This window comes from Mustela nivalis, assembly GCF_964662115.1.
Source record: "Mustela nivalis genome assembly, chromosome: 19".
Taxonomy (NCBI): Eukaryota; Metazoa; Chordata; class Mammalia; order Carnivora; family Mustelidae; genus Mustela; species Mustela nivalis.
The window spans coordinates 36,720,935-36,748,189 of record NC_139038.1 but is presented as its reverse complement, the minus strand read 5'-3'; the positions used below and the strand labels follow the sequence as shown (position 1 = coordinate 36,748,189).

Below are 27,255 nucleotides of genomic sequence, written 5' to 3'. Positions count from 1 at the left end.
GGGCTGTCGATTAGCGGAAGGCGGAAACCAGAGAAACCGAAAGGTCCTTTAGGAAGCGCCTGCGTACTCCGCCCCGCCCGTTGGTTGGGGGCTGAGCCATTGCGCATGCGTCAGGCCTTCCGAAGGTCCCGGCATTCCCCGCGGCAGCTTTCAGTCTAGCGCGTTGGAAAAGAGGGAGTGGCTGGTGAGTGACACTTGTGAAGCTGACTTTTCCCGTCTGGAAGGCCCCGAGCTCTGCGGCCCCTCCCTGTATCCTGCAGCTGTGGTCTTCCCTCCCGGGACGCGAAGACCCGAGTGGCAGTGTGCCGGGACCTCGCCCCTCTTGGGGGGTGTGGGGAGGAAGTGGCCGGCGCGCCACCCGTCTCCCTTCCGGGCACCCGTCCGCGCATTTCCGTGTGGAGAGGCCTTTGAAAGGTTCCGAGCTTCCTGCCCTTGCGATGCACGGCGTTGAAGCACGCGTTCACTGAGGCCTTTTCCTTCGGAAGAGCACTCAGACCACCCTTGCCCTCAGAGAACTCCTAAGCCGGTGAAGACAATCCACCAGAAACGTCCTGGTATTGGTTGGAGTTAGATAAGGCGCTTTGAGAGCGTGTTTTACTTCAGGGGCAACAGGGAGTCTCCAGGGCTTTGGAAGAGACTTGTTGTACAACTGGATTAGATATACAGAAAGTCCAGATCTACTCTGAAGGAAGACCAGGTGGAGAGATGAAGGCTTTTATACAGCCTGGTCTAATCACTTGTCCCTAGACAGGGGTTCCTAGTCAAGGATGATTTTGCTCCCAAAAGGTATTTGGTAACAATGGAGCCAATTCTGTGGTCACACCTCAAAGATGCTCCTGACATCAAGTGCATGGAGGCCTGGGATGCAGCTACTCGTCTCCTATAATGCATGGACAACCGACACCCTTCACCTCCCCTACCCCCCCATCCCCACTCCACCACCACCACAATCCATCCTTCCACAATAAATACCTGTGTGGCCCAGGTATCAGTAGTGCTCAGGTTCAGCAATCCTATTTAGAATATAAGTCGTGGAAATGGAGCAAAGACAGATGTCAGAGACATCTCTAACAGACCAGTTTCGTCTCCTCTTCTTCATAATGCCTAAGTACCTGACAGGCAATCAAACAGGTCTGATGACCACAGTCTTCCTTGTATTTTCTCACCCATTCACTCATTTGCCAAACAGTTAAATGCACTAAACAGAAATGGAAGTGCTATGATTCTGTCATGACCAAACCGATTCCTGCTAACCAAGAGCCTTACATTCTTGCAGGGGAATGACACTGAATCTATAAATACATGTCAGGTGGGGAGATACCCCATGAAGAAATTCCTAGAAGATGGAGTTTCTCTTGAGACCACACCATTTACTCAGCACCTTCTAATTGCCAAGGACAGAGCTAGAGGCTTTACAAATAGCATTTCTAATCTTTTTCTCATTCCTAAAATATAGGCATTATTATCTTCAGACGTAAAAAAAAAAAGACTGAGAGAAGTTGCATAATTTGCCCCAAATCAGTTAGTGTGGAGTGAAGCAAGGAGCAGAGACCAGAACCACCTGTGGTCAAAGGCAGGGCTATTTCCATTAGGTGTCACTCTGTCATATGCCCCCTGAAAAAATTTGTGCGTTTTTCCCTACACTTAGGAAAATGAAGTAGGCGTGAAGTCTCACCTTCGCCACTTTCTCTTTCCAGAGCGCGGTGCTTATTGGAGAGGTCTCCCTGGAGGTGATTCTTCAAAGTTGTGGGAACTGTTAAGCATCCACTGGGGGTGAATTCCTCTTCGTTGATCACATTCTTTCAGATGGCAGATGGCAGATCTGACTCTTGAAGGGTTTGGCAAGTGGGAGATGTCCGCCAGCTCTTCAGCCTGCAGGCTCCAGCAAGTGCTTGGCCTCATGAGGCCTTCAGCCAGCTCTGGGACACCTGCTGTGAATGGCAGCAGCCCAAAATGGATCAAAGAAGATTATGGAGCTGAAGCAATTCCTGACCATTCTGCATAGTGAGATGCAAGCCTGTGGGACAATGTCAGCCAGAAAGCCCTAAGAAGGCATTGACCTTGGTGCAGGATTTCAAGTGAGTATCTGGGAGATCAAGGTGTGGCGAGAAGGTGAGACCACATTGTGGAGGGCCTGGGTGAGGGCACAGACTGCTGGAAGAGGGTGGAGAAACAATTTTGCTGCTGGTGCTCCTTTCCCGCGAAGTTAGGCTGACTCCCCCCGTGCAGGATGGTGGGTGGAGAGTGAGATTGGACCCTCACAGTCACGGAATTCTTAGTAGGTCCCTGTTCCCAAGGATGAAGGAAAGGCAACAGTCATCCCCTGTAAATGGAACCTCAGTGTTCTGTTCTGCATGTGTGTTCACCTGAGGAAGCTCTGAGGTGAGAATCTTCTGCTTCTAAACATGCCCATTCTGTGGGGCAGGAATTGCAATATCCAGCAAGCTCTGAGGAATTTGGCTGTGTCCTCAGTGTCTGAGTCACACCCCTCCTTCAAACAGACTAATATAACTGATTTTCTGCTTAGGAAAGGGCCGGAGTGAGACCAGCTGGGGTTGAGAGCAGTGCTGCAAGGTGTCAGAGCTCCGGGGTTCTGCATGGGAGCTAACACGGCCCTCTCAGCATGTCCTGAGCAAACAGAACTCTGAAGTCCTCTCTGTCACTATCCAGTGTGACCCTGCGTTCCTGACTCTTCTCTTCTGCCCTGCCACACATACCGTACTTCTCAGGTACCTTTTTAGCTCTGGCCCTCCAGGAATGTCTATACCTATACCTTTCTTCCTTGGGCTCCTAAGATGATCTGTCTGTGGGAGGTAAGGTGTCAATGGTGGGTTTTTTGTCAGGTGATGCTGTGTGTGCTCCCAAGAAAAGCCAGCAACTCTGTGATTCTGTGGGGACTCGCAAGCCCACGAAGCCCATGTCTGGGGATTTTCCCAAGAGAAGAGCCAGAACTCACATTCAGACCATAGGGTCTTCAAAGGGAACCCAACTGTTTTAAGGAAATGTTGAGATACAGTCTCAGATTGGAAATGAGAGAGGCAAGAAGGATCAAGGATGAGTTTGTCAGTGCCTGTGACGTCATAGGCGTGACCTTGTAGTTGTGTCGGGACCTGAATTGGGAACAGAGAGCTACTGAATTGGTGGGCAGGTGACAGGTTGAGACAGCTCAGTTCCAAATGTAGGCTTCATAGTTCCATCTGGTCCTTTCCTCAAAAGGCTCTTTCCGTGATAGCTCTGAGCAGGGTTATGTATGAAAGTCTGTGCTTGGGGCATTTGTGGTGGCTTTTTGTCACCAAGAAAGAGTGTCTGATCTTAATGTCATCTGATAAGAAAGTATTCTTTTTTTTTTTAAGATTTTATTTATTTATTTAACAGAGAGAGATCACAGTAGGCAGAGAGGCAGGCAGATAGAGAGAGAGAGGGAGGGAAGCAGGCTCCCTGCCAAGCAGAGAGCCGGATGCAGGACTCGATCCCAGGACCCTGAGATCATGACCTGAGCCGAAAGCAGCGGCTCAACCCACTGAGCCACCCAGGCACCCTGATAAGAAAGTTTTCTGAATACCTTTCTGGGAGCTAGTTCAGCAGGGAAAGCATGGACAGGGGGATCTATCAGAAGACACTACCTAGAGGAAGGGGTGTGTGGGATAAATCTCTACTTAGAAGACCCCATTTAGACTTGTCAAGGCTTGTCAGTGGAAAAAGAAGGAACATACAGGTGTAATGATTGAGAGCCCAGCTTGTAGGAGAGGCTTGGAAGCCAAGGTGAGAGGGAGACTGGGTGAGTAAGGCCCCATTGTGCTTGGCCAACCCCCAAAACCACAATGAGTAAGGCAGCCCATGTGGGATATGTCTCCTTACTGTGAGTATGAAGTCTTGACCCTAAAGCCAGTCCAACCAGGGATTCCAGTGGACAATGCTTATTGCTAAGCATGGATGCGCTCCAGTAGGTGGATGGTAATGGGTACTGTGTAAGCATGCTTCTACCAAATAAGAGCTCTCCTTTGGCCGTTTCAGGCTGGAGGCTGTAAAATCTTGTTAGGTGCCATGTCTTATCACTGCTGTACTACGTACCTTTTACTCTGGTGCAAGGCACAGTGGCATATCTGGGAGGGTTGGTGGTAGTGGGTATGACATGCATCCTAAGCAATGCCTGCATATTCAGGGCAGGCCCAGACCTCTGACCCCTGGAACCACAAGACTAGTCTGATGGTAGTAACATGCAGTAGAAGGTGTGTCCCTGAGGTCCCACAGAAAGGGTTGACCAGATTGCAGGAGTGAAAGACTAAAGTAAATTTACATTTTGGAATTGACTGAACCCAAATTCAAAATCCAGCTCCGTCACTGAATCTCTGACCACATCACCTAACCTATGATAGCACTGTGCATCGACCCTCCCAGGAAACCCAGACTTTACTTGCAGTACTCTGTAAATCACAGACTTCTGCAAAAATTCCAGATGTGTCACTAGAATGGCCAAGGCCATGGAGCATAATCTGAGCCACTGCCTCCATCTGCCACAACAGGGTTAGCTGCACTAAGTTCATGTTTGGAGGCCTGACCCCTGCCACAGGGACTTAGGTTACCTGCTAAGGTTCTGTGTTCTTCACAAGTAAAGATCTCTCCGTCCTCACTCTCTGCCAGGAAGGTAGATAAGGATGAGTACCAAGACTGGAGATGGGGGCAAAAACAGGGAATGCAGAGATTGGCACGTGATGAGGTCATTGGAGAAGTGTGCACGCTCCTGCCCAGGGTCCCGGTATTCCCCAGCCGGTTCCTGCACTGGCTGGTAGGGTAGTCCCCTCACAGGAGAGGCCGAGGAGAGGTGGCCAGGGGAAAGGAAAGTTGGAGTCGGGCAGCTGGAGGGATCCAGCTCCCCTTTCAGCTGCGAGCACCCAACTGCCATCTTAGACTGAGGAACCACAACAGATATCTGTGAAGGGGGGGGGGGTGACCTGTGGCTTTGGCTGTCATCTTTGGGTTGTGAGAATCTTGAGGGTCTTGCCCGCAGGAGTGGTTAGTAAATCACAAGTGCCCACTGAGATTCTATCAATTAGTTAAAATGTTTCCGTGAGGGAGGGAATTACAGAAACCATTTGGTGAGTGCCAGGATTTCTTACACAGGAAGGAAATCTGGCTTCTTAATAGACATGTGACGGGCTGAACCAAACCAGGAGGCTGTTCTGTACCGGAGAAGAGAGCTGTAGGCCTGAAGGTGTTCCCTGCTATGCACCTACTTCAGATTCCTCCTCCAGGGGCCAGTGCAGTGGTGAGGCTGTGGGAGTCCATGGGAGGTAGGCAGAAAGGTACCCGACATAGTGAGCACAGGGAGCAGCTAGTCCCTGTGGGGTGGCGGGAGCACAGCAAAAGGTTAGATTAATCAGGACTTGGAAGAGAGGCCCTGCAGAGCTGGGTCCCATCTTGGGGTTTTGGATCCGGTTGTACTGTCCGACTGGTGCTTGTGTTCCTCTAGGTCCGGTGAGGTGATTCTGGAAGATGGGGTGTCCGCTTCATTAACGGTGTTGTATGCGGCTGCTAAAGAACCTGGTATAGCAGAGAACGAGGAAATACCAAATATTTCCTAATGGAATGAATAAATGAATGTGCTCTCCAGTTCCTACCTGTCTCCTCCAGACCATACAGGGCAGCTGACAGGCGAGCGCTGGGTTCTTCCTTTCTCTGCCCGGCAGACTGGGGCATGAAGCAGTTTGGAGCGGGGAGGCAGCCCCACTTCCAACAAGGCAAGCAGTCAGCAGTTGCCCCCAACTCCCTGGCAGCACCCAGGAGTGGGAGGAGCCTGCTGGAGAGGCTGCCTGGGCGCCACCATTCCTCGTTGTTTCCACTGACTTCCACATGTTCCCTCATTAAGCAAATCCAGCTCCTTGACCAGGTATGCAAAGCCCTTCCCTGCGGATCCAGCCTAGGCTCTGTCTCTCTTCCCCAACATGATGTCCGGTGAAGTCAGCTGTCCTGGGACAGGTCACAGTGAAACCCACCTGTTTGCCTTCACCCAGGCTCTGGAAAGATGCCATTTTTTCCCGCTGTGTAGAGCAGTGTTACGCCTGGGGCTCTGGGAACCGACCAGCATAGGCTGCCGTGGGGGTCCTGCTCGGGAACGGTATGTGCAGGGAAATGTGGGTGCCTGGGCAAGGCTCAACTGGAGGAGACACTGACATGGATTCTTAGGACTTGCCTGCCTTCTCTTTCTTCCCTAAAACTAAAACTTTCCTTTATTGTTTTGAAGAAAAAAATTGTTCTTGCTTAATTCCTCAAAAAGATTGAAGCAGCCACCATGACACTTGCTTTCACCGTAATTCGAGAAAGTACTAACAGCTTGTGTGCACAGGCCAGGAACCAGGTGACATGCCCATCTCTGACCACGTTTAATCCGTGGAAATTTCACAGGTTAAATCTCTCTTCAGAAAAACAGGTTATAGGTTATTTCTTAGTACTCCACAATGCAGGTCATTCCTCCTGGACCCCTGTTTTCCTTACACCTCTGATGTCCCCCCACCCCGCCGTGAGCATGCAGCCCACCTCCGACCCAATTCTGCTGCTCCCCTCTATGTCCTCCTGTGCCGACACAGGCTCATGAGGCTGTTCAGGCACTTGTGGACCTCTGCATGAGGATAAAGTTTTTTATTCTTTTCTTTTTCTTAAGGTTTTCTTTATTTCAGAGAGAAAGAGGGCACAAGCATGGAGGCAGGTGGCAGAGGCAGAGGGAGAATCACACTCCCTACTGATCAGGGAGCCCTACACAGGCCTTGATCCCAGGACCCCGGGATAATGACCTGAGCCAAAGGCAGACCCTTAACTGACTGAGCCACCCAGGTCCCCAAGGATAAAGTCTCTAATCAAGAAAATTAGCATCAAAAGCCGAGAGAGCACAGGGAGAGACACCATTATTTTCATTAGAAATAGTAATGCTTATAAACCTATAGAAACCATTAAATGTAACACAAGAAACCAAGAACCTGGGTGGGCGTGATACAGAGGAGAAATCTTAGAAAGAGGAACCCAGATGGCACACCTACTCTGAGATTAAGTCACTTAGAGTAGTGGTACCCTGTGACTTAAGCTGTCCCTCCTGCTTTACTCTCTTTTCTGGGTGACTGGCGGACAGAGCAGTGACCTACTCTGAGGTAGACATGGCAGAGAGCAGGTGCCTAGAGGTCAATTATTGGATTAGGATTCATCAAGGCTATTCCCTTTCAGATGTACTTCCCATGAGCAGGGAAAAGGTCTTCTCTAACCTGCCCCAGAAACCATTCCCAGGCCTCTAGCCACCCATTCTCTCTCCAGGACAAGGTTACCCTTGTTTCCTGGCAGGACTGTGGATCTGTGTGGAAGTCCATGGTGACACATGACTGTGGGTCACAGGCGCGCCTAGGAAGAGAGCTGGGCACATGTACTCGGATTCCTGTCCCTGCTGTGGTTCTTGAGATCCGCTTGTAAGTCTCCTGCCGAGCCAGGGACTCGATCACAGAAGCCTCCACAAGCCGATAGATGCTTCGGAAGACTCACACTAGGGGACTGATGTGTTGGTTTTCCTATATGCTCATAACATGTGTCCCTTTTGGGGGTGTGCGTGTGTCTTCTCTGTGTGCCTCTGATGGGGGGTGAGAACGGGGTTCTTGGGGACGCTTTTCTCACACCGAGAGCACTTGTAGGCCTTCTCCCCAGTGTGCGTCTTCTGCTGGGCATGGACGAGGGAGCTGTTGTTGAAGCTTTTCCCACATGGGCACAGGGCTGGGGGCTCCGCCCGCTGTGGACTTGCCCAGTGAGCACTGAACTGGGAGCTGTTGTTGCATCTCTTCCCACAGACGGTGCACTGATAAGGCTTCTCCCCGGTGTGGGTCCTCTGGTGGACAATGAGGCTGGAGCTCTGGTTGAAGCTTTTCCCACATTCCCCGCAGCCATAGAGGCACTATGGCTACCACTCTCTCCACTGTGTGCGTCCTTAGGTGCGCAGAGAGCTTGGAGCCCTCACTGAAGCCTTTCCCGCATTCGCCGCACTTGTGAGGCTCCTCTCCTGTGTGGACTCTGGTGCCGAATGAGGTAGGAACCTCGGCTAAAGCTTCTCCCACACTGCTGGCACTTAAATGTTTTTCCCAGTTCGGGGAGTGGCTGGGGGCGACAGGGAGAGCCCTGAGAGTCGTCTCCCCCGCTCAGGAGATGTGCACAGGCCTTCTCCCCCGCCCAGGGTGCCTGCTGCCTCCTGTCCTGGGACGGGGTCTCCCGCCCGCTCCCCTGGAGAACATGCATGTTGCCCTCCTGGCTCAGGCTCACCCTTCTGGTCTCTTATGGGCTCAGGGTTTTCCCTAGACTTTCTCCACACGGCCTTCCTCACTTCTGCTTGCCCCGAGTCATCCGTTTTCTTATTCTCTCTTTTAGCGTGTGTGTGTGTGTTTTATGTCAAGACCTGACGGAACAGAAAGACCTGGGGCTGTGAAGAAAGAACAGGACAACGAGAAAAGTCGCAGTTAAAGCACCATAAGGGACAAATACATAAATGGGATTTTTTTTTTTTAAGATTTTATTTATTTGACAGATGGAGATCTCAGGTAGGCAGAGAGGCAGGCAGAGAGAGAGGGGGAAGCAGGCTCCCTGTTGAGCAGAGATTCCGATGCGGGGCTCGATCCCAGGACCCTGAGATCATGACGTGAGGCAAAGGCAGAGGCTTTAACCCACTGAGCCACCCAGGTGCCCCTGTAAATGGAATTCTTCATGGGATTCAGCCTTGTGCTAAGTAAGTCTAAGTGCATTTTCCAGTTTACTATGTTCATGGTCCAAACCCTGTGGTCGTGAGGAAAAATCCTGGAGATCCCATGTACTGTTCTATGCTGTCTTTTTTTTTTTTTAAGTTCTTATTATTTATGAGAGAGAGAAAGCAAGTTATGTACACTGGCGAGGGAGTGGGACAAACAGGTTCCACACTGAGCAGGGAGCTCGACATGGGGCTCAATCCTAGGACCCTGGGAACATGACCTGAGCTGAAGGCAGATGCTCAACCAGCTGAGCCACCCAGATACCCCCTAAATGTAATTTCTCCCAGGATTCAGCTTTTTGCTAAATACTAGCCTAGTTTCATTCTCTGATTTTAGTATTTACAAACTCCTAACCCTGGTCTCACAGGAAAATCACCCCTAGATGCCACTACTGTCCTATACTACCCCTCTTTTTCATAGATTTTATTTATTTATTTTTGACACAGAGACAGTGTGTGCACAAGTAGGCAGAGCAGCAAGCAGGGGGAGAGGGAGAAGTACGTCCCCGTTGAGCAGGGATCCTGATGCGGGACTCGATCCCAGGACCCCAGGATCAGGACAGGAGCCAAGGCACACGCTTAACTGACTGAGCCACCCCGGCGCCCCTATACTGTCTCTTTTTGGATGTTCAGACACGGTGACCCATCTGAGGCCAAGAGGCCAGCTCTGTTTGTGCCAGTCTGTCCCCAGGTCTCACCTCCACTGTCAACGGCCTCACCGCCAGCAGCTAAGTAGCAACAGGCTGCCCTGAGCTTGGCGGAAACGAGGGGAAAGTGTGCTGCAGGGATGCGGCCAACACACTCCGGTCAGGACAGAAGGGCATTGCTGGAGCAGGAAGAAAGGGGAGAGAGTCCGGGCTGGAGGCCCACAGTGGTCTGAGGAAGCCAAGGACGGTAGCTGTAACGCCATGTGCTCTGTGAGAGAGGCCAGCACAGGCGGACCTGGGCTGCGGAGGGGACGGGGAAAAGCCGCAACGCTGAGTGCCATCGGGGCTGTGGGCTCGCAGCAGTGGAGGCAGCGCCCTCTTGATGGCAGAATGACAGCCTCTGCGGGGACTTCCCTGTCCCCTGGCTATCAGAGCCAAGAGTCCTACCTATTCCATATGGGAACAAGATCAGCAGGTCCCGTCTCCTACCTTCCCAGCCAGTTTCCTGGAAGTCCCCTTCATCCCCGGCCACGCCGTCCGCCCAGGACCCTTCTCCAGTTGCTGTGGGCTTCCCGTTCTGCCAACTCAGCTCTCCGGATTCCGCAGCCCTTCCCTTATGTCCGGGAACAGCACGGCTCGCCACCTTGGGTGCAGAGGCCCAGGAACTTGACCGAGTACCCACTGCCTCATGAAGGACACAAAGCTCCGGCACACGGCCCGCCCCCACCTCCCAGCACCTCAACCGCAGGCTGCTGAACTCGGCACAGGACAGCTCTGGGGCCCGCAGAATGCCCTGCTCCCAGAGACGTCCTGCCACCGCCCTGTAGGTCTTGCTGTGCTGACAAGTCCAGGTTCCTCATGAAGGGTCCCAGAGGATGGCCAGGAGGGTCTTGATCTCCTGTCACAAACGCATACACTTGGGCCCCACCTGCACCCACTGTATCTGAAGCTGGGGATGTGCTTGAACACGCCCCCTAGCGGAGCCTCAGAGCACCAGAGTGGGGACCACGGCCATAGCCAGTAGCCTCTGTGTGGTGAGAAGCTCCTTCCAGCAGATTGTTGGTATAATAGCTGTTTATTTAAAAAAACAAAAACAAAAACAAAAAAACAACGAACTGCTTCATTCTAAAGCTGTATATGCAAATTACAGAAAAAAACATGTTTCATACGGGGTGGGGGAGGCTTTAAGCCCCACCACCCAAAGATGACCCTCCTCCTCCTAAAAATACCACAGTAACTCAAGCCTTTCATTTCCCCCAGGCCAGCATAATATATACTGTCCCAGAAATCCATCTGCAGGAATTCTAGTATGGAAGTGGTTCATTCTGTGGACGTATTAACGGAACTTCAGGGAACATACACAAGTCTGATCGGGAGGAGCTTCCAGTGTGAGGGATCTAAGCCTGAAGCCAGGGTGAGCAGCAGGAGCGGGCCTTGGCACGTGGTAAGTCCTGCCCCTTCACATTCAACCCCACAGCCTCAGCAACCACATACTGGACGGCAGGGATGTTCCCAAGGATTCTAAGAAAGTAAATACTGAGATTTATAATGATACACTGATTGTTTCATCTGCTTAGAAACACTACTGCAGATACACTTGTTCGACAATTTTCTGTTTCACGTAAACAGCATGAACAGGTCATGTTTTTCTGTAGGACCCTTCTGTAGGACCCTGGGTGTCTTCAGTCAGAAGAGCATATGACTCTTGATCTTGTGGTTGTGCGTTCGAGCCTCGTATCAGGTGTCGAGATTACTTACATAAGTAAGATTTCTTTTTTTTTTTTAATTTTATTTATTTGACAGAGATCACAAGTAGGCAGAGAGGCAGGCAGAGAGAGAGGGGGAAGCAGGCTCCCTGCTGAGCAGAGAGCCTGACGTGGGGCTCTATCCCAGATCATGACCTGAGCTGAAGACAGAGGCTTAAACCACTGAAGCACCCAGGTGCCCCCATAAGTAAGATTTTAAAAATAAAAGTTACTGAGCCCACTACAATGGAAGCTTTCAACTCAGCATAAAAGGCAGCATAGCATGGCTGTGGGTACTCCTGAAATGTATGCAGCCACAGTGCTGGGCTGGAAGAGATGGACGAAGACAGAGCCTTGGTCTGTCCCTGCAGTGGATTATTCAGACATGAAATGGAACTAAGTACTGATACAGCCTTGAAACCTGCTCCGTGAGAGGGTCAGCAAGGAAAGTCACGTGTCGTAGGATACCTTTCTGAGTAATCACAGAAAACGTAAATCGAAAGAAAGAATGAGTGACTTCCTAACTGATGCAGCATTTCCTTTTTGGGGGTGAAAATGTTTTGGAACTGGATAGAGGTCATGATTTTTTATTTATTTACTTTTTAAGATTTATTTATTTACTTGACAGAGAGAGAGTGCACGCAGAGACAGGCAGGGGTGGGGAGAAGTAGGCTCCCTGCTGAGCAGAGGGCTCGATCCCAGGACCCTGAGATCATGACCTGAGCCAAAGGCAGATGCTTTAACCCACTGAGCCATCCAGGCACCCTGATTTTTTTTTTTTTTTAAGATATTTATTCATTTGTCAGAGCACAAGCGGGTGGAGAGGCAGAGAGAGAATCAGGCTGCCCACTGAGTAGGGAGCCCGATGCAGGGCTCCATCCCAAGCCTGGAATCATGACCTGAGCCAAACACAGATGCTTAACTGAGCCATCCAGGTGCCCCTAGGGGTGCTGGTCATACAATACTGTGAATATTTCCTCAGACACGCCCTGCGTGCCTCCTGTCCGCACCGCGGTCCCTGTCTAGCACGTCAGCTGCTCATTTCTGTCGAGCAGTTACCCAAAGTAGCTTTCTTTCTTCACCTGTCATCCACTTCCCCATGGAGCGTGGCTCCTGCAGGCCAGGGACTGTAAGGCACATAACTAGAGGTGCCTCCACAGGGTGCGGCCCAGAATAAAGATGGCGCCGGCTTGCCGTCTCTTCCGGCCAACAAGGCGCCAATTTCACAGTTTCGGTTCCTGAAACCTATGGCACTTCCTCCTCTCGCCCGACACACCTTACCCAGCAACTGCTACTTGGCATAATCTTATTGGCTCTTTCCCCTCTGTCCTCACTTCCCTTCAGCTGCTCTATATAAGGTGTGCCCCCGCACAATAAAGTGAGATCCTGCTTCGACAGATCCCCCGAGCCCTGTGTCTTCTGTGGGTGCGTTCCGGGTTCGCGACACTCGCCATCCCACTCAGCCCCAAGGAGAGGCCTCCGGCTGGCCTGGGCGCCTCCTCCCCTCGGCGGGGAGCCCAACACAGGGACAATGCCTGTCACATTCACTGTGAAATCCCCAGTACGGGGCACGTGGCAGGCACTCAGAGCCACCTGCGTCCGTTATGTCCACAGCTTCTAACTGGCGCTTAGTGGGCGAGGGGTGGTAGGCAGAGGCGGCTGGCATCCTGACCCGTGCTACCAACCTGCTCTGCTCCCTCTCCCCTCTGCTTCCTGCTCTGCCCGTCCCATCCCAGACAGGTTTCAGGTAATTCTTTTAACCCCGACATTCCTGTACCATCTCACTCCTGTGAAGAGCTTGGCTCTGAAATGGTGGTGGCCACGAGGGAGAGACCGACCCCACAGAGAGAGGCCAAGGGAGCCAGGAGCAGGAGGACTATCAGATGTAGAGGCTCCCGCTGGTCACCGACCCAGTCTCTAACTCTGTCCACGTGCTACTGCTTGGCCTTCTCTGCTCCCTCCTAGTGGTTAGTAATTGTCCCGATGCCCTGGATCCTTCAGGAACTTCCTCAGCCTGGATCCTCATGTCCCCACCACACGGTTCTGCCTTCTCCACATTATGTCAACATCACTCTTCCTCCCGCAGCCCGAGGATACGTCTGTCTCCTCACTGGGGTCACGGGCATCTCCCGTTCCAGGCATGTAGTCTCTGCACCCAGCGAGCTGCTTTCTGTTGACTACAGAGGGGCTCAGCCTACAGCGTCCCTCTGGCCCACACTCCTCCTTTACTCTGTGCCTCTCCCAGACTTGAGATTGGGATCTCAGTTGCCTTCTTCCCACAAACTCCTACAACCAAAGCCGAGTTCCTTTTCTTCTCCTGTGCCTCTCACAGCTCCCTTCTCCCAAAATGTACAAGATCGTTACACTGACAACATGTCCGACCTAATCCCTAAGTGGACAAGTGCATACTTTGTGAAACTAGTCACTATCCCATACCTACCCCTTAATCCTGGCAGCAGGAGCAGCTCTAATGCAACTTTATTTAGTGAATAACACATGGCATCTGCCCTCAAGGAGACTTTCAGCAAGAGACACTGGATTTTAACTCACCAACTCCGAGGGTGAGGGATAGTTGTCCTTTCCCTGGCCTTCTGTTGGAAAGTATTCTGAGGTTTTACATTTGTATTAGGGACCTTAAACATAAACTGAATATATCCGTGTCTACGTTATTGCACCAAACGAGAAATTCTCCCCAAAGACGAAGGGCAGGGACCACCCCAAGCCAGCCTGTGGTTTCTGGTGGCGGACAGAGCGCTACTGTGCATTTCTTAGGTCGGCTCCTCTCCACTAAGCAGATTCCTGTGCTTCTCGCTCGGTTCTTCACAATGACACTCAGCAGGTCCTGAATGCCTGTCCTCACCTGCTGGCCAGATGCATTCTGTACATCCTCAACCAGAGCCACAGCTTGCTCGCCATTTCTAGACCCTGCTCCCTCATACACATCCTGATCTCAAGAGATTATGAAACATGGAGAGCATCGTGAAAGAGTAGGATTGTGAATAGGGTGTGGAGCAAATACAGCCTAATATCAAGCAACAATAATTAAGAGAATTATTCTATGATAAGTAATATACATGGGAAAAGAAAAAAGAGAGAACTGGTTAGTCAGTAGCACCATTATTAACTCTAGCCGGTCACACGGAAACACCATTCAGCCCAACACGGCAGCTGTGTGGGATCTCGATATAAAGGCCAGGTCTTCCCTGTCATCGCTCCCCAGCTGTACGTTCATCATTTTTCAGCAGTGCTCAGGGAGGGGAACGTGATTTCAAAAGGAGTCTGGTGGGCTCCACAGCAAGGGAAAGGAACCCTGGCACAGGCTTCAGTCTATAAAAATCATTACTGGTCCTCTTTCATGGTTCCCCAGTTTGTGCTGCCTTCTTGCTTTCACGGGGTGTCTTTTCCCACTTTTCCTCCCCAACCACCTCCACACCCAGGTTATGAATCAGGCCTGCCAGTACGCTGCAAGGGCACCACTGGCAGAACTTCATTTATTCGCTTTAGTAAGTTCTCAGCATATGCTCAGCCGTGGGCCCATGGTGAGGATGTCAATGCTAAAAGCACTACTGCACCCTGGAAAGAATTGCTTCTGAAGAAACTAAGTCTCTGCCTGACGCAGATTCCTAGGAAATGAGCCTGCTCTGAAACCTGTGCAAGTGACTTTCGCAGATGCTTCTTCTCATCTCCCGTGTTTAACCCTTTGCTCTCACGGAGAAAGGATCAGCACAACAGGATTCCACCTAAAAGCAAAAGTAATATAGTGGCCCGGTACAGGTCTCCCATTTTCATTCCCACCTTGCTCCTACTTCTAGATGAACTGCCCTGGGAAAAAATCTCCAGCGATGCTCCAGGATCTACTTTATTAAAAATGCAGTCTCAAGGCGCCTGGGTGGCTCAGTGGGTTAAGGCCTCTGCCTTCCGCTCAGGTCATGATCCCAGCGTCCTGGGTTCGAGCCCCGCATCAGGCTTTCTGCTCAGCAGGGAGCCTGCTTCCTCCTCTCTCTGCCTGCCTCACTGCCTACTTGTGATCTCTGTCAAATAAATAAATTAAAAAAAAAAAAAAAAGCAGTCTCTTCACCCCCATGCGAGGCACCCGGTGAGAGGGCTACAAGAACTTATTTTCTCACTGTTGAGCCTCCCTCCAAATGTAGCCCGATCACACTTAGTGAACACGTATGATGGATCATACCCCAGTCTCCCGGCTTTCCCTCTGCGTGGATGTGGCCCCACTCCATGGAGCGGACAGATCAGGTTCAAGGTCTTTTACCATTTCCCCAACCATAAGGCAACTTCACTTCCTCGGACACCCGCCTTACTCAGCCTAGGCCTCCCCTCTTCCTAGCCTCCCTACTCCTGACTGTCACAAAAGTGCCCCAGTCCTTTGGCCAGATTCCTTGCAGCAAAGACTGCCCTGTGCCCGCCGGCCCTGGCTGCACGTAGTGGACCTAATAAGTAAGCTATTGCCTGGCGAAGGCTGACGCTGGGAGAGTCCTGGCGATTAGGAGACGCCCACAACCCGAAATGCCCGGATCCTGAAAGTAGGGTTCACGAACTCTGGCAGAGACTGCAGGGACACAAGATGGAAAGAGGGTTCCCATCATCCAGGGAGCCTGCCATCGTGCACGGAGAGGGAGCCAAGACTGCAGGGGACCTAAATCCCGTACTAGGGGCCGAGCCGCGGCTCCCTGTCCCTGCCAAGGACACTACAGCTAGAACCCGTCACACCGGCTGGAACCTACCTCACTAGGAAAACGTGATCGTTGTGAGGGACACGCGGCCCAGAGGAGGGAACAAGCCCTCGGGGGCCGCCGATCCTGACCGGAACGAAAGCCTCGGGAAGGCCGAGGGCCCCGCGTGCGAAGGGACGGCCATCCCCGCCGGGCTGGGCTCCGAGTACCGGCGCTGCACAAAGGCCACGTAGGCATTAGCCGGACGCGCAGTGCCTTCCGGTGCGGGACGCGAGGCGGCGATAGCAGCTCGCCAATCCGCCGGGAGGCCCCTCTAGGCCGCGGCAGGAACGGGACACTCGGTAGCATTAACTCTTTCGGACAGCCACGGCGGCATTGGAAGGAAAGCGGGTTTCCTCCGCGAGGGTGGGGCCCGCGGCGCGGCGGCTCGAAGCCCCTCCCCGGAAGGGCGTCAGTCTGCTTCCGGCCCGAGCGCGGTGTCTGGTGGGACCCGGGCAGGGACGCCGGCCAGATTAAGGCCGGTCTTGCGTGTGGCGGCTCCCGCCTGGGAGCATCGCGGGGCGAGGGCGGTGGCCTGCAGGTGAGCGGGTGGCAGGGGCAGCGGCGTGGACCCCGGAGCTCCCGAGGAGCCCCGGCCGCTGCGCGGTGGCGGAGGTAGGCTGCCATTGTCCGTGCGCGGCGGTGATTTCGGACCGGGCAGCCGCAGGCTGACGGCCGGACCGTTTCGGAGAGCCCCGCGGTCGGGCTCCGGAGACCATCCTGTTGTCCGCCTTTGCGGAGACGGCGTCGGGGCCGCGGTGGCCAGTTTCCCGACTCGCTGGCCGGACTTTCCGCGGGCCGGGGGACCCGGGAGGTGCAGCTTCAGAGATGTCAGCCTCTGCTGGTGCCGGAGCGCGACAAGCGTCTGGGTGCCGGCTGAGCCGGCCGGGCAGCCGGCCGCCGGCCATTTGAGAACATTGTGACGTCCTGGCCGAATTTGGGAGCCGTTCGTGAGACCTCAGGCCAGGGAAGGCGAGATCCCGCGACTCTGCTCATTCTCGCCTCGAGGTCTAAATGAACGTCGAAGAGAGGGAAGGTGGGCCGAAAGCTCACCGTCGACAGCACCAACTCCCCTTCTCTCGTCCTTTGCGGCTTGGCCTTTGGATAAGCGTTTTGTAAGCCAAGGTCAGCTGTGATTTTTCTGGGTCAAGGGAAGAGGTTTATTTTTATTTTTAAGATTTTATTTATTTATTTGACAGACAGAGATCACAAGTAGGCAGAGAGGCAGGCAGAAAGAGAGGAGGAAGCAGGCTCTCCACGGAGCGGATAGCCCGATGCGGTGCTTGATCCCAGGACCCTGGGATCATGACCTGAGCCAAAGGCAGAGGCTTTAACCCACTGAGCCACCCAGGCGCCCCAAGGAAAGAGGTTTAAAAACACAGGACTAGATCTTGTGCACGGTGCCCTTGATGGTGTTTACGGGGAAGTGTCAAACGAGTGTGGAGCATCTAGTTACTGAACCTGGGTTTGCTGTCTTAGAATAGGACTGCTTTTTCCCTCATTACTTTCCTCCTCGTCTGGTGTCACTTCTGTGTCCCAGCTGTCCTGCCAGTATCCGTAGAGTGGAAAGGAGAATCTGGAATGTTCCACGCACTGAGGGTTTCGTCTTCACAAGAGGATGAAGGGTCAGAGAAGTTGGACCCCCTTGCTAGAGACAGAAGACTGGGATGACACGTTCACATTTAAGAGGGACTCAGAATATTCCCCTGATCCTCCCTTGGGGTGGGAAGCACAACAGTGAAGTCTTTGGAGAATCCCCATGCCTCTTGCAGCCAGAGGGTGTAAATGGTCTCACTGCTAACCTTTCTTGAATCATTACTTTTGCAAAGAAAGACCAAGTCCTCAGTGGGTATTTGTCTATCGATGAGCTGTGCATTATTTCAAGTGGATAATCGAAGAAGAAAGGGTCTGGCAGTGGATTCTTTAAAAGGAAAGGACGTGCCCCTTGGTGGCTCAGTGGGTTATGTGGCAGCATTTGGCTCAGGTTGTGATCTGGGGCTTCTGAGATGGAGCCCCATGTCAGGCTCCCTTTTTATCAGAGTGTATGCTGCTCCCTCTGTCCTTCCCCCTGCTGGCTCTTTCTCTCTCTCACTCAAATAAGTAAAATCTTCAAAAAAAAAAAAAAAAAAAAAGGAAAGGAAGGTAGATTTTTCTATTCATTTTTCTCCCCTTAGGAGTAGTGGACAGTAAAGTTCATATGACTTTCTTACTGATGTGTACTTTTTTTTCCTGTTCTCAGTGTTCATTTTTCTCCAGTTAGGAGTAGTGGATAGTAAAGTTCATGTGACTTTCTTACTGATGCGCATTTTTTGTCCTGTTCTCAGTGTTCTATGAAGAAGATCCATTACTTAATTATATTCCTGACAATACATGGTCTCAGTTGCCATCATAGGTGGTAATGGGTGAAAACTAGAAAAGTATAAAACAGGAAACCACTTAGAGAGGCTTCTAAGTCACGGAGAAAACCTGTCAAGACAGCGTGAGTATACATAGTCTATGCAACCCTGCTTGTCTGTGCTTTGCTGCATGCAAATGGGTGGGAGCCACTGTCTCAGAGCTAGCAGTTGCCACAACTTTTTTTGTTATGGTAATTTCCCCACATTTTGTAGTTAATACCTTGTGGGAAATTCGTGGTCCAATATCTCTGTTCATCTTTCAGTCATTTTTTTTAGTGTTTCATACTTCCTGCCATCTCTACTCAGGTTTTTTTCTTTTTCTATCACTTACCCCCTAACTAAACATAAGTTTTCTCATAATAGGTGATTATTTATTTGTAGGGTACAGTCGGGAGCTTGGAAAAGAGGCCGGGCTCTTCCAACTGGAGATGTCATAGGCTTCAAGACGAAGGCATGAGAGTCACTGCCAGTGGACGTGTCCCATGATGAATTTTGGAGTATACACCAGGGGCTGCGAGAACAACTGAGCTAGAATTCTCGTAAGGAAACTGAGCCTGTATGTGAGACAGGGCAGAACATAATTACTAATTCCTAGGAACTGATAGGAATTTTTGCAATCAGAATGTTGTATTTTTTATGAGTTGAGAACTGTAGATCTGTAAATAGACATATAAACAATTACAATGGTTCCTGGGTGTTTATCGATAGAGTAGACCAGTTGTGGGCAAAGTTGGCCTGTGATACAGAGGTATCTATACCACTGAACTCCAGTAATAACACCATGAACTCTCCTTTAGAAAACTAAAGAGAATAGGAGCCATCTCATTCTCATAAAGTACAGAAGAAAATGAGATCAGAAATGGGTTATCAGTAACAGAATATGAATAGAACTGTGTCTAGGAAAAAAATAATGATAAAAGATCTTATCTTTTATTATGCACTGAGTTCCTTGAGTACTTCATTTTTAAATATGTATGACTTTTGCTTGATTGAGAACCATTTATTTCATGAGAGGAAACTAAAAAGGGTTTTTCTTTCAGTAAGTCACTCCTGAAAAACAGAGATCCTATGTTAGGTGTCAGTTGGTAATTTGGCTCTTCTTTGCAATGAGAAGGCTACTTTAAGACACCATACACAGTAGCAAATGTATACTGTCTCTGATGAAAAGATTGGTATTGTCTGTATTTTAGAAATAGGGTTAGATTGTTCATAGAAGTGAGAGAAATTTCTTCTGGCTCTTTTCTGTTCACAGCTGTGCCTGTTCACCAGATCCTAGGTTTTTTCTGAGAAGGCAAACATCAAAGACTGGACAATGGCACCTGAACTCTTGTTGCCTGAGTCTCAGGTGAGCTGCGCGATCCAGCTGTTGAGGGCTGCCTTTCCCTGCTGCCCAGGACACACTGCCCAGCTCACAGGCATGTTGGCCCCAGTGTTCTGCCTGGGGGACTGGGCACCTCCTAGGCTATTGATGATCCCTTGGTTTTCCTTTCTGCCTTCTCACTTAAAAGAAAAAAAAAAAAAAAAGTGGGGCATCTCAGTGGCTCAGTTGGTTGGATGTTCACCTTTGGCTCAGGTCATGATCCCAAGGTCCTGGGATTGAGGCCCATGTGCTTTATTTACCCTTTCCATTTCCACCCCCTGCTCATGCTCTCTTTTGCTATCTCTTGTCCTCTGTCAAATAAATAAATTTTTAAAAAATTATTTAAAATGAAGGGGGTGGCTATGAATTCTTTGAGTGCCCAGGGTCTACCATGGGCCAGATGGTAGAGCTGCTTCTGTAGTGCAAGTATTGAGCTGAAGCCCATTGTCTTCTTTAGAGCTTGTTGACATTTGAAGAAGTGGCCATGTATTTTTCCCAGGAAGAATGGGAGTTACTGGATCCCACTCAGAAGGCCCTCTACAGTGATGTAATGCGGGAAAACTATGAGACTGTCATCTCTCTAGGTAAAGACTCTCCCTCTCCCATTGGGTAGAAGTTGAGTAATCTGTCATGTTCTCTGCTTACTGGGAATGTACTCCCCTGAGAGGCTGTGTTCCGATAATGGCTTGTTTTTCAACTAGATGATGTGTGGACAGGGGAAAGATGTATCCAGATCACCTGGGGTGCTTTGTCCAAGTGCACAAGGTCATTCCTTGTCCTAAAATTCTTGATCCCTTCCTTCCCTCCAAATCTGTTCCTTTTTTACCGTTTCTATCCCCATACAAGTTACCATCATTTATTCAAAATGTCACAGCAGAGAAATAGAGTCATCCTTAGCCATAATCTTGCCATCACAACCCACTAGTAATGCATCACTCTCCATTTGGCTACACCTTTGTAGTGCAGGCAGAGTGCAATCGTGTCTTGTCCTTTACTGTTTTAAAGTCCTCATCAAATCATGAAATTTCATGTAAATCTTTGGACGTCTTCTCACACATCCATATTCCTTACCGAGGTACCCAGGAGCCTATAAGATGTGACTGCTACTCACCTTCCTGCCTCGTCTTTCTATTGGTGTTTTTCTTCAGTTGTCTTTACTCCCAGTGATTTTTCTGTTGCTTGTACTCATCAAACTAACTTCTACCTTTCCGTTTCTATTGCTGGCACATTGAGCCTGAGTTCTACATTTTTAAACACCTCTAATTTTTCCTAACTCAAAACACTTTACATAAGAAAAAGTAAGATTTCCTTTTATTGACTATATGAAAACTGAAGACAGTAAACTGGGGAATTGCTTTAGGGGTGATTACGTGCTCGATTCTTGTTTACTGTGACAGGGCCACCAGTTGGTATCACTTAACATTTGTGAATATGTCCCACATGTACTAAAGGAAACAGGATCTTCTGTGGTTTAGAAATGAGGTAAGGGTGTTCATAGACAAAAGTACGAGAAATTTTTGCTGGTTCTTTTCTATCCACAGCTGTCCCTGTTCACCACATCCTAGCCTTTTCTGAGAAGACAGACACCAAAGACTGGACAGTGGCACCTGAGCTCGTGTTGCCTGAGTCCCAGGTGAGCTGTGCGATCCAGCTGTTAAGGGCTGTCTTTCCCTGCTGCCCAGGACACACACTGCCCAGCTCACAGGCATATCAGCCCCAGGGTTCTCCCTGGGGGACTGGCATCTCCTAGGCTTTTGATGATCCCTTGGTTTTTTCCTTTGTTGCTTTCTTACTTTAAAAAAAAAAAAAAAGGAATGTGCTATTAATTCCTTGAGTGCCCAGGGTCTACCATGGGCCAGATGGTAGAGCTGCTTCTGTAGTACAAGTACTGAGCTGAAGCCCATTGTCTTCTTTAGAGCTTGTTGACATTTGAAGAAGTGGCCATGTATTTTTCCCAGGAAGAATGGGAGTTACTGGATCCCACTCAGAAGGCCCTCTACAGTGATGTAATGCGGGAAAACTATGAGACTCTCATCTCTCTAGGTAAAGACCCTCCCTCTCCCATTGGGTAGAAGTTGAGTAATCTGTCATGTTCTCTGCTTACTGGGAATGTACTCCCCTGAGAGGCTATGTTCCGATAATGGCTTGTTTTTCAACTAGATGATGTGTGGACAGGAGAAAGGTGTATCCAGGTCCCTTGGTTAGCTTTGTCCAGGTGCTCACTCCGTGTGCTATGTGGATGTCTTGATTTATTTTTTCTACTTCCCCAAATCTATTTTCATGGATCTCTCTTCTCGGTCAAGAGCTTTCACCCAGCAGCTACGAGGAAGGAACATGGGGTCATCCTTTACTGTGATCTCGCCCTCATACCGCGTGCTAATGCGTCACTGTCCTTCAGGCTTCATCACAGTGTAGCCCAAGCACAGCCATGCCTCATTTCCTGGTGCTGTTAGCGTCCTGGCTTAAGCCGGCAGCGTTTGTAACAGCCTGACCTGGGCACTTTCTGACCGGTGGCCCTGCCTCCTGCTGTCGCACACTCTTTTCCACAGAGCAGCTGGAATCTTTTAAAAACCTGGTCAAGGGACGCCTGGGTGTCTCAGTTGGTTAAGCAGCTGCCTTCGGCTCAGGTCATGATCCCAGCGTCCTGGGATCCACATCGGGCTCCTTGCTCAGCAGGGAGCCTGCTTCTCCCTCTGCCTCTGCCTGCCATTCTGTCTGCCTGTGCTCGCTCTGTCTCCCTCTCTCTCTCTCTGACAAATAAATAAAATCTTTAAAACAAAAAAATTTTAAAACCTGGTCAAATCATGACATTTCCCATTGTAAACCATATGGTGAATTCTCACCACATCTGAATAAAATCCGCACCTTCCTGAAGTGCTTCAGGTCCTCCGGGATCTGACCCCACTCCCCTCCCTTCCCTCACCTGCTGCCACTTTTGCCCTCGCTTAGTCCCCTTGAGCCTCGCTGGTCTTTCTGTTTCTTGAAATTGCCATGGTCGTTTCTACTTTCCCCTTTCCTCTGCCTGGCGCACTTTTCTGCTCCATGGCGAAACTCACTTCTACATTCCTGCTGCAATTCCAGTTTTTCAAAGAGGCCTTCCATACTACCTCCCCCGAAGAAGCTTCAGAGAAGCACAATCTTAAAATGCTGGGTTGTCCTGCTTTAGTTTTCCACAGAATATTTACTGTGTGCTGACAACTTCGTTTATTTATCACTGTTGAGCAAATGCCCATAAGATCAGGGCGCTTTAGGGGAGCCTGGATGGTTCAGTCCGTTAAGCGCCTGCCTTCGGTTCAGGTCATGATCTCAGGGTCCTGGGATCGAACCCTGCATTGGGCACCCTGCTCATCGAGGAGCCTGCTTCTCCCCGTTCCTCTGCCTATACCTTCTGCTGCTTGTGTGCTCTCTCTCTTTCTGTCAAATAAATAAAAATCTTAAAAAAAAAAAAAGGATTTTTTTTAACGTAAGGGTGCTTTGGCTTAGTTACCACTAACTATATCGTTAGCCCAAAGAGCGTTCTTGGCACATTCTATCCAGTCAGTACAGACTGATTGAATGACTGAGTGCTGAGTACTTCCGCAGCTTGCTGGTGTATATTTAGAAAGGTTTCCTTAAGGAATTCTGGTATGTTTTTTCCATCTGGACAAGAACCAGTGAGCTATAGGAATGGGGGGAAATCTTTCCTAATCCAATATGTGGTGCACAAGAGCTAAGTAAAAAGCAGGGATCCCTGGGTGGCTGGCTCAGTTGGTTAAACCTTTGACTCTTGATTTTAGCTCAGGTCACAATCTTATGGGCCATTAGATTGAACCCTGTGTCAGGCTCCACAGCCGGAGGGGAGTCTGCTTAGAGATTCTCTTCCTTTTCCCCTCCCCCGATTTGTGCACTTGTGCACCTGTCTGTTCACTCTCTCTATAAAAATAAAATATATTCTTTTTAAAAAAGAGCTAAATACAAAGCTACTGTTACTGTGACAGGAACCATTAGTGCATACTACATGCAGCCCACTGATGTTCACCTTGCTTAGCTAGACTTGGGCTAATCCTAAGGAACTAATAGGGCTAACCTACATTCCTCGTAGACTCTGGGGTTTGGTTCAGCCTTGTTGAATATAGGGTAATCTTGTTGACAGGGCACTGTAGAGAAGTTCCCATGCCCTTTATCCTCTCCATGGGTCCAGCTTAGGTTTATTTTCACTCTCCACTTTGTGTATCCACCCAGAAGTGCAGTATAGTATAAACCTGAAACCAGATAGTAGAGTCTACCCGTCTGACCGTTCGGGTAATGCACTGTAAACTGCTCTTTGCTTTTACTGAAATACTGTAGAGTTGGTGGACAGTTATTGAGTGGCTAGTTGGGTTCCCAGTCCTTGACGTCCTTTTTTCCATTTCACAGCATTATTTGTGCTCCCCAAACCCAAAGTGATCTCCTGTCTAGAGCAAGGGGAAGAGCCATGGGTTCAAAGGCCCTTGGAGTTCAAGAACAGTTCTGGGGAGTTGCCTTCAGGTAAGTATACAGTGGGAAGAGAACAAATGTGCCTTGATAGCAACCTTTGCAGGATTTAATATTTAAAATTTAAAATTCTGCTTATCTGTACTTTGTAAGTCAGTAACTATTAGATTTTTCTCTCCATTCCTGTAGTTTTGCTTTGCCATACAGTTGGCTGATTGTTATGTTTATTCTCACAGGGTCAAAGGTCAAATCTGACACTGAAAACCATCAGCCTGTGTATCTTTCTGACTTGGAAATACAAGTGCCAGGAGACACAGTATCAAAAAAGACCCGAGTGAAAGTCCCCCAGAAAACAACAGGGAAAGAAAATCATGGTGATGCACATAGGATGGGGAAGTGGCATCAAGAGTTTCCAGTTAATCAAACAAAGGAGTTTTCAATTTGGGAAGAAGAGCTGCAGAGACTCATGGATCTTCACAAGAAAGCTCGCGCAGTAGAGAAGCCTTTTACATGCCAGGAGTGTAGGAAAAACTTCAGACTTACCTCTGATCTTACTAAACACAAAAAAATTCACACCGAAGTGAAGCCATATAAATGTCAACATTGTGGTAAGAGCTTTAGAGGGAAATCAGATCTTAACAAACACATAACAATACACCAAGGAATAAAACCGTATAAATGCTCTTGGTGTGGGAAAAGCTTCAGTCAAAATTCAAATCTCCGTACACATCAAAGAACTCACACTGGAGAGAAACCTTTTATGTGTTATGTATGTGGAAAGAAATTCAGTCAGAATTCCCACCTTAGTAAACACCGGAGAACCCACATGTAGCATAAGCATGAGAAAGTTTAGCAGGAATTCCAGCCTTCTTGCGTACCAGAAATACTACCACTGAACAGAAGGAAGCCTATCCAGCATCCTTAGTCTGAAGAAATTTTCCAAGTAGAGCTTAGCCCTGAGGTTTATGAAAAATATAAAGTTAAAAAGCATGAATAATTCATCATCGGAAAGTTTGGTGATAAAAACCTGTTTCTCAGAAATGAATCAAGGTAGACTCTGCAGGGGACATGTTAGTTGTAATAATTACATTTTTACTAATAAATCAGGGAATTCCTAACAAGGTGTACAGGGAACATTCTGAGTACAGAATGTACTATTTCATGATTGTTCTGGCAATTAGCAAATTCAGCTTCAAATAGCAAATATACTCATGAATTAATCAGTCTTCTGTGATCATCGTTTGTTGGTTTTACATTGATCTTCCAGCCACGTTAAACACATGATGGAAACATTTGTAGCATGGGCTTCCAAAACAAGAAAGAATAACCTGCATGTTTAATTGGATACCATTGCCTTCATGTTATTAAGCTTACCAATTTCAAGAGTCCTATGCGGCAAAAAAGTTCTGTTATCAAGTTTTCCAAGAACCAAATTGGATTTTCTTCCTCTCCTTTGTCATTGGACACTGTTACCCACATTGGATATCATTTGAATTCCTTCTTGAACATTTTAGTTCTTGAATCCTTTTAGGGCCATTTTTATTATGATGAAATACCATTTACTTCACCACTAGGGAATCTTGCAGAAGAAGTAATAGTGCACTGACTTACACCTCTGACTGGTGGTGTTTGATAAAGGAAAATGCTAAGATCATATGCAAACAGGTTGGAATTTTTAGCCATGGATTACATATTATATGTAAAGAAGATTGTAATAAAAGAATCTAGACATTTTTTCCCCCTCACAATGTCAACCATAAATATTAGCACCTGGGGTCTAAACGGAAATTTATGGAAGTTCAGTCAAATCAGGTTTTTGTTCATTGGCTTTTTAATTCGGTTTTTGTTTAGAAGAACAAAGAGGGTTGTTTCAAAACGAGTATGTGCTGCACACAGGTTGTGGTTCAGTGGGCGTGGCAGAAGGTTGGGTTCCCAGAAGGAAAGTTTTGGGAATTGGTGCTGAGTGGTAGACAAGGACGGGTGAATCTGCATTCACGTTGGTTGTCTTACACTGTAAACCAGTGTGAAGCCGGTGGGGTCTCCCTGTGTCTGTTTTGAACACAGCATTTAAAAACAGCCTTGGGGGGTGAACAGTAGATGGCTGAATCCCTCTGTGGGCTGTGGATCTTCTTACTGTCTACAGCAGTGACTCCCATGTGCTCCTGTTAGAGCTTTTAGGTGGTGTCAAGGAGGGGGTTAAATGAGCTCCCGAATACCTCCAAACAATGAAATTAAGGCTCTGATGCAGGGACTTGTTCAAGACCCTGTTGCTCTGGGTCCGCTGGCTGTCAGCTGCGTCAGGGAGGCCCGAAGGCAGGATGAGCAGGATGTGCACGTTCTCCCTGCAGGGCTGGGCTGGATGACATTGTGCTGTGTCTACTGAGTTCTGAAACATTCTTATGGCTTGATTGGTTCCCAAAACATGCATTGGGTTCCCTTTCCCCTGCTCCCCAGTGATGTGCTGGGCAGACTGACCGCAGGGGGGACGCACTTGTCTTTATGGCTGTTTTCAGCTCCTTAGGAGTTGAGCATGGCTGGTGGTGATAATGCTCCATTGGTTTGGTCCTTGGCTTCAGTACGTTACAGTGTAAGTCGCCTGAGCTGTGGGTCCGGTGCTCTCGGCAGGATCTTGTTTTCTTGCCCAAGATGAACTACGCCAAGTCTTCCTTCTTAGGCACAGGCAGCTCTGAAGCTCTTGTCTGCATAGCTGTTACCCATGGCCTCGTCCTCAGGCTTTGGGTACCCTGTCTCATGCAGGCCATGTGCAGACATCTTCCTGGTGCTACATTCGTTCCGTCTCAGGGGAGCCTCTTACGTGCCCAGGCACTGTTTGATTTAGACTGGGAATGCAGTAGTGGACAAAAAGAGCCAAAGACATGCGCTCGCAGGACTTGTATTCTCGTGAAGAGTGTGGAGAAGAGTGGCGATAGTTTGCTGCCTCTTGCAGTTAGGGTCATGAGATGGTTGTGGGTGATGGGTTGTGGGAAGCCCCACTTCTGGGCTGAAGCCTTTCTTTGTTGGTGCAAAACTCAATAATGTCCTTTCTACAGAAACGGGCTGCAAAGTCAGAATAGTCTGGAGTGCTGAGCCCCCCATGTGGAGAGTCCCCCAGACCTGTGATGGACTTTACAGGAATGAGAAATAAACTTATATTGAACTACGGA

At 49.3% G+C, this 27,255-nt stretch overlaps 2 protein-coding genes and 1 long non-coding RNA gene across 20 annotated transcripts; 2 read left to right on the top strand and 1 right to left on the bottom strand.

Annotated features, from left to right (window-relative positions):
• Positions 1-5,610, top strand: LOC309854354. Its single transcript, XR_014306176.1, has 4 exons — positions 1-184; positions 1,698-2,078; positions 2,528-2,729; positions 5,471-5,610. It is a non-coding gene; the product is annotated as an uncharacterized lncRNA (long non-coding RNA).
• ZSCAN32 (zinc finger and SCAN domain containing 32) lies at positions 3,340-16,510 on the bottom strand (the record flags this gene model as incomplete). Of its 3 annotated transcripts, XM_082713360.1 has the most annotated exons (4): positions 3,340-6,560; positions 7,028-9,711; positions 9,901-10,054; positions 15,896-16,510. In XM_082713360.1, the coding sequence occupies 3 exons, from the start codon at positions 16,508-16,510 to the stop codon at positions 9,572-9,574; spliced, it is 909 nt and encodes a 302-aa protein (XP_082569486.1). In that variant the 3' UTR covers positions 3,340-6,560; positions 7,028-9,571. The 3 variants fall into 3 exon arrangements, 2 of the variants coding, with proteins under 2 accessions (XP_082569486.1, XP_082569485.1); XM_082713359.1 differs by having other exon boundaries at positions 7,028-10,054; XR_014306171.1 differs by lacking the exons at positions 3,340-6,560; positions 7,028-9,711; positions 9,901-10,054 and adding exons at positions 11,740-12,283; positions 12,687-14,896 and having other exon boundaries at positions 15,896-16,261.
• On the top strand, positions 15,237-27,255 carry ZNF75A (zinc finger protein 75A). Of its 16 annotated transcripts, none has more exons than XM_082713376.1 (9): positions 15,237-17,008; positions 18,208-18,362; positions 18,661-18,818; positions 19,532-19,624; positions 20,139-20,223; positions 21,181-21,272; positions 21,556-21,682; positions 24,035-24,145; positions 24,328-27,255. In XM_082713376.1, the coding sequence occupies exons 4-9, from the start codon at positions 19,592-19,594 to the stop codon at positions 24,921-24,923; spliced, it is 1,044 nt and encodes a 347-aa protein (XP_082569502.1). In that variant the 5' UTR covers positions 15,237-17,008; positions 18,208-18,362; positions 18,661-18,818; positions 19,532-19,591; the 3' UTR covers positions 24,924-27,255. The 16 variants fall into 16 exon arrangements, with proteins under 16 accessions (XP_082569502.1, XP_082569501.1, XP_082569491.1 ...); XM_082713375.1 differs by having other exon boundaries at positions 20,097-20,223; positions 21,598-21,682; XM_082713371.1 differs by having other exon boundaries at positions 15,239-17,008; positions 18,661-18,835; positions 20,097-20,223.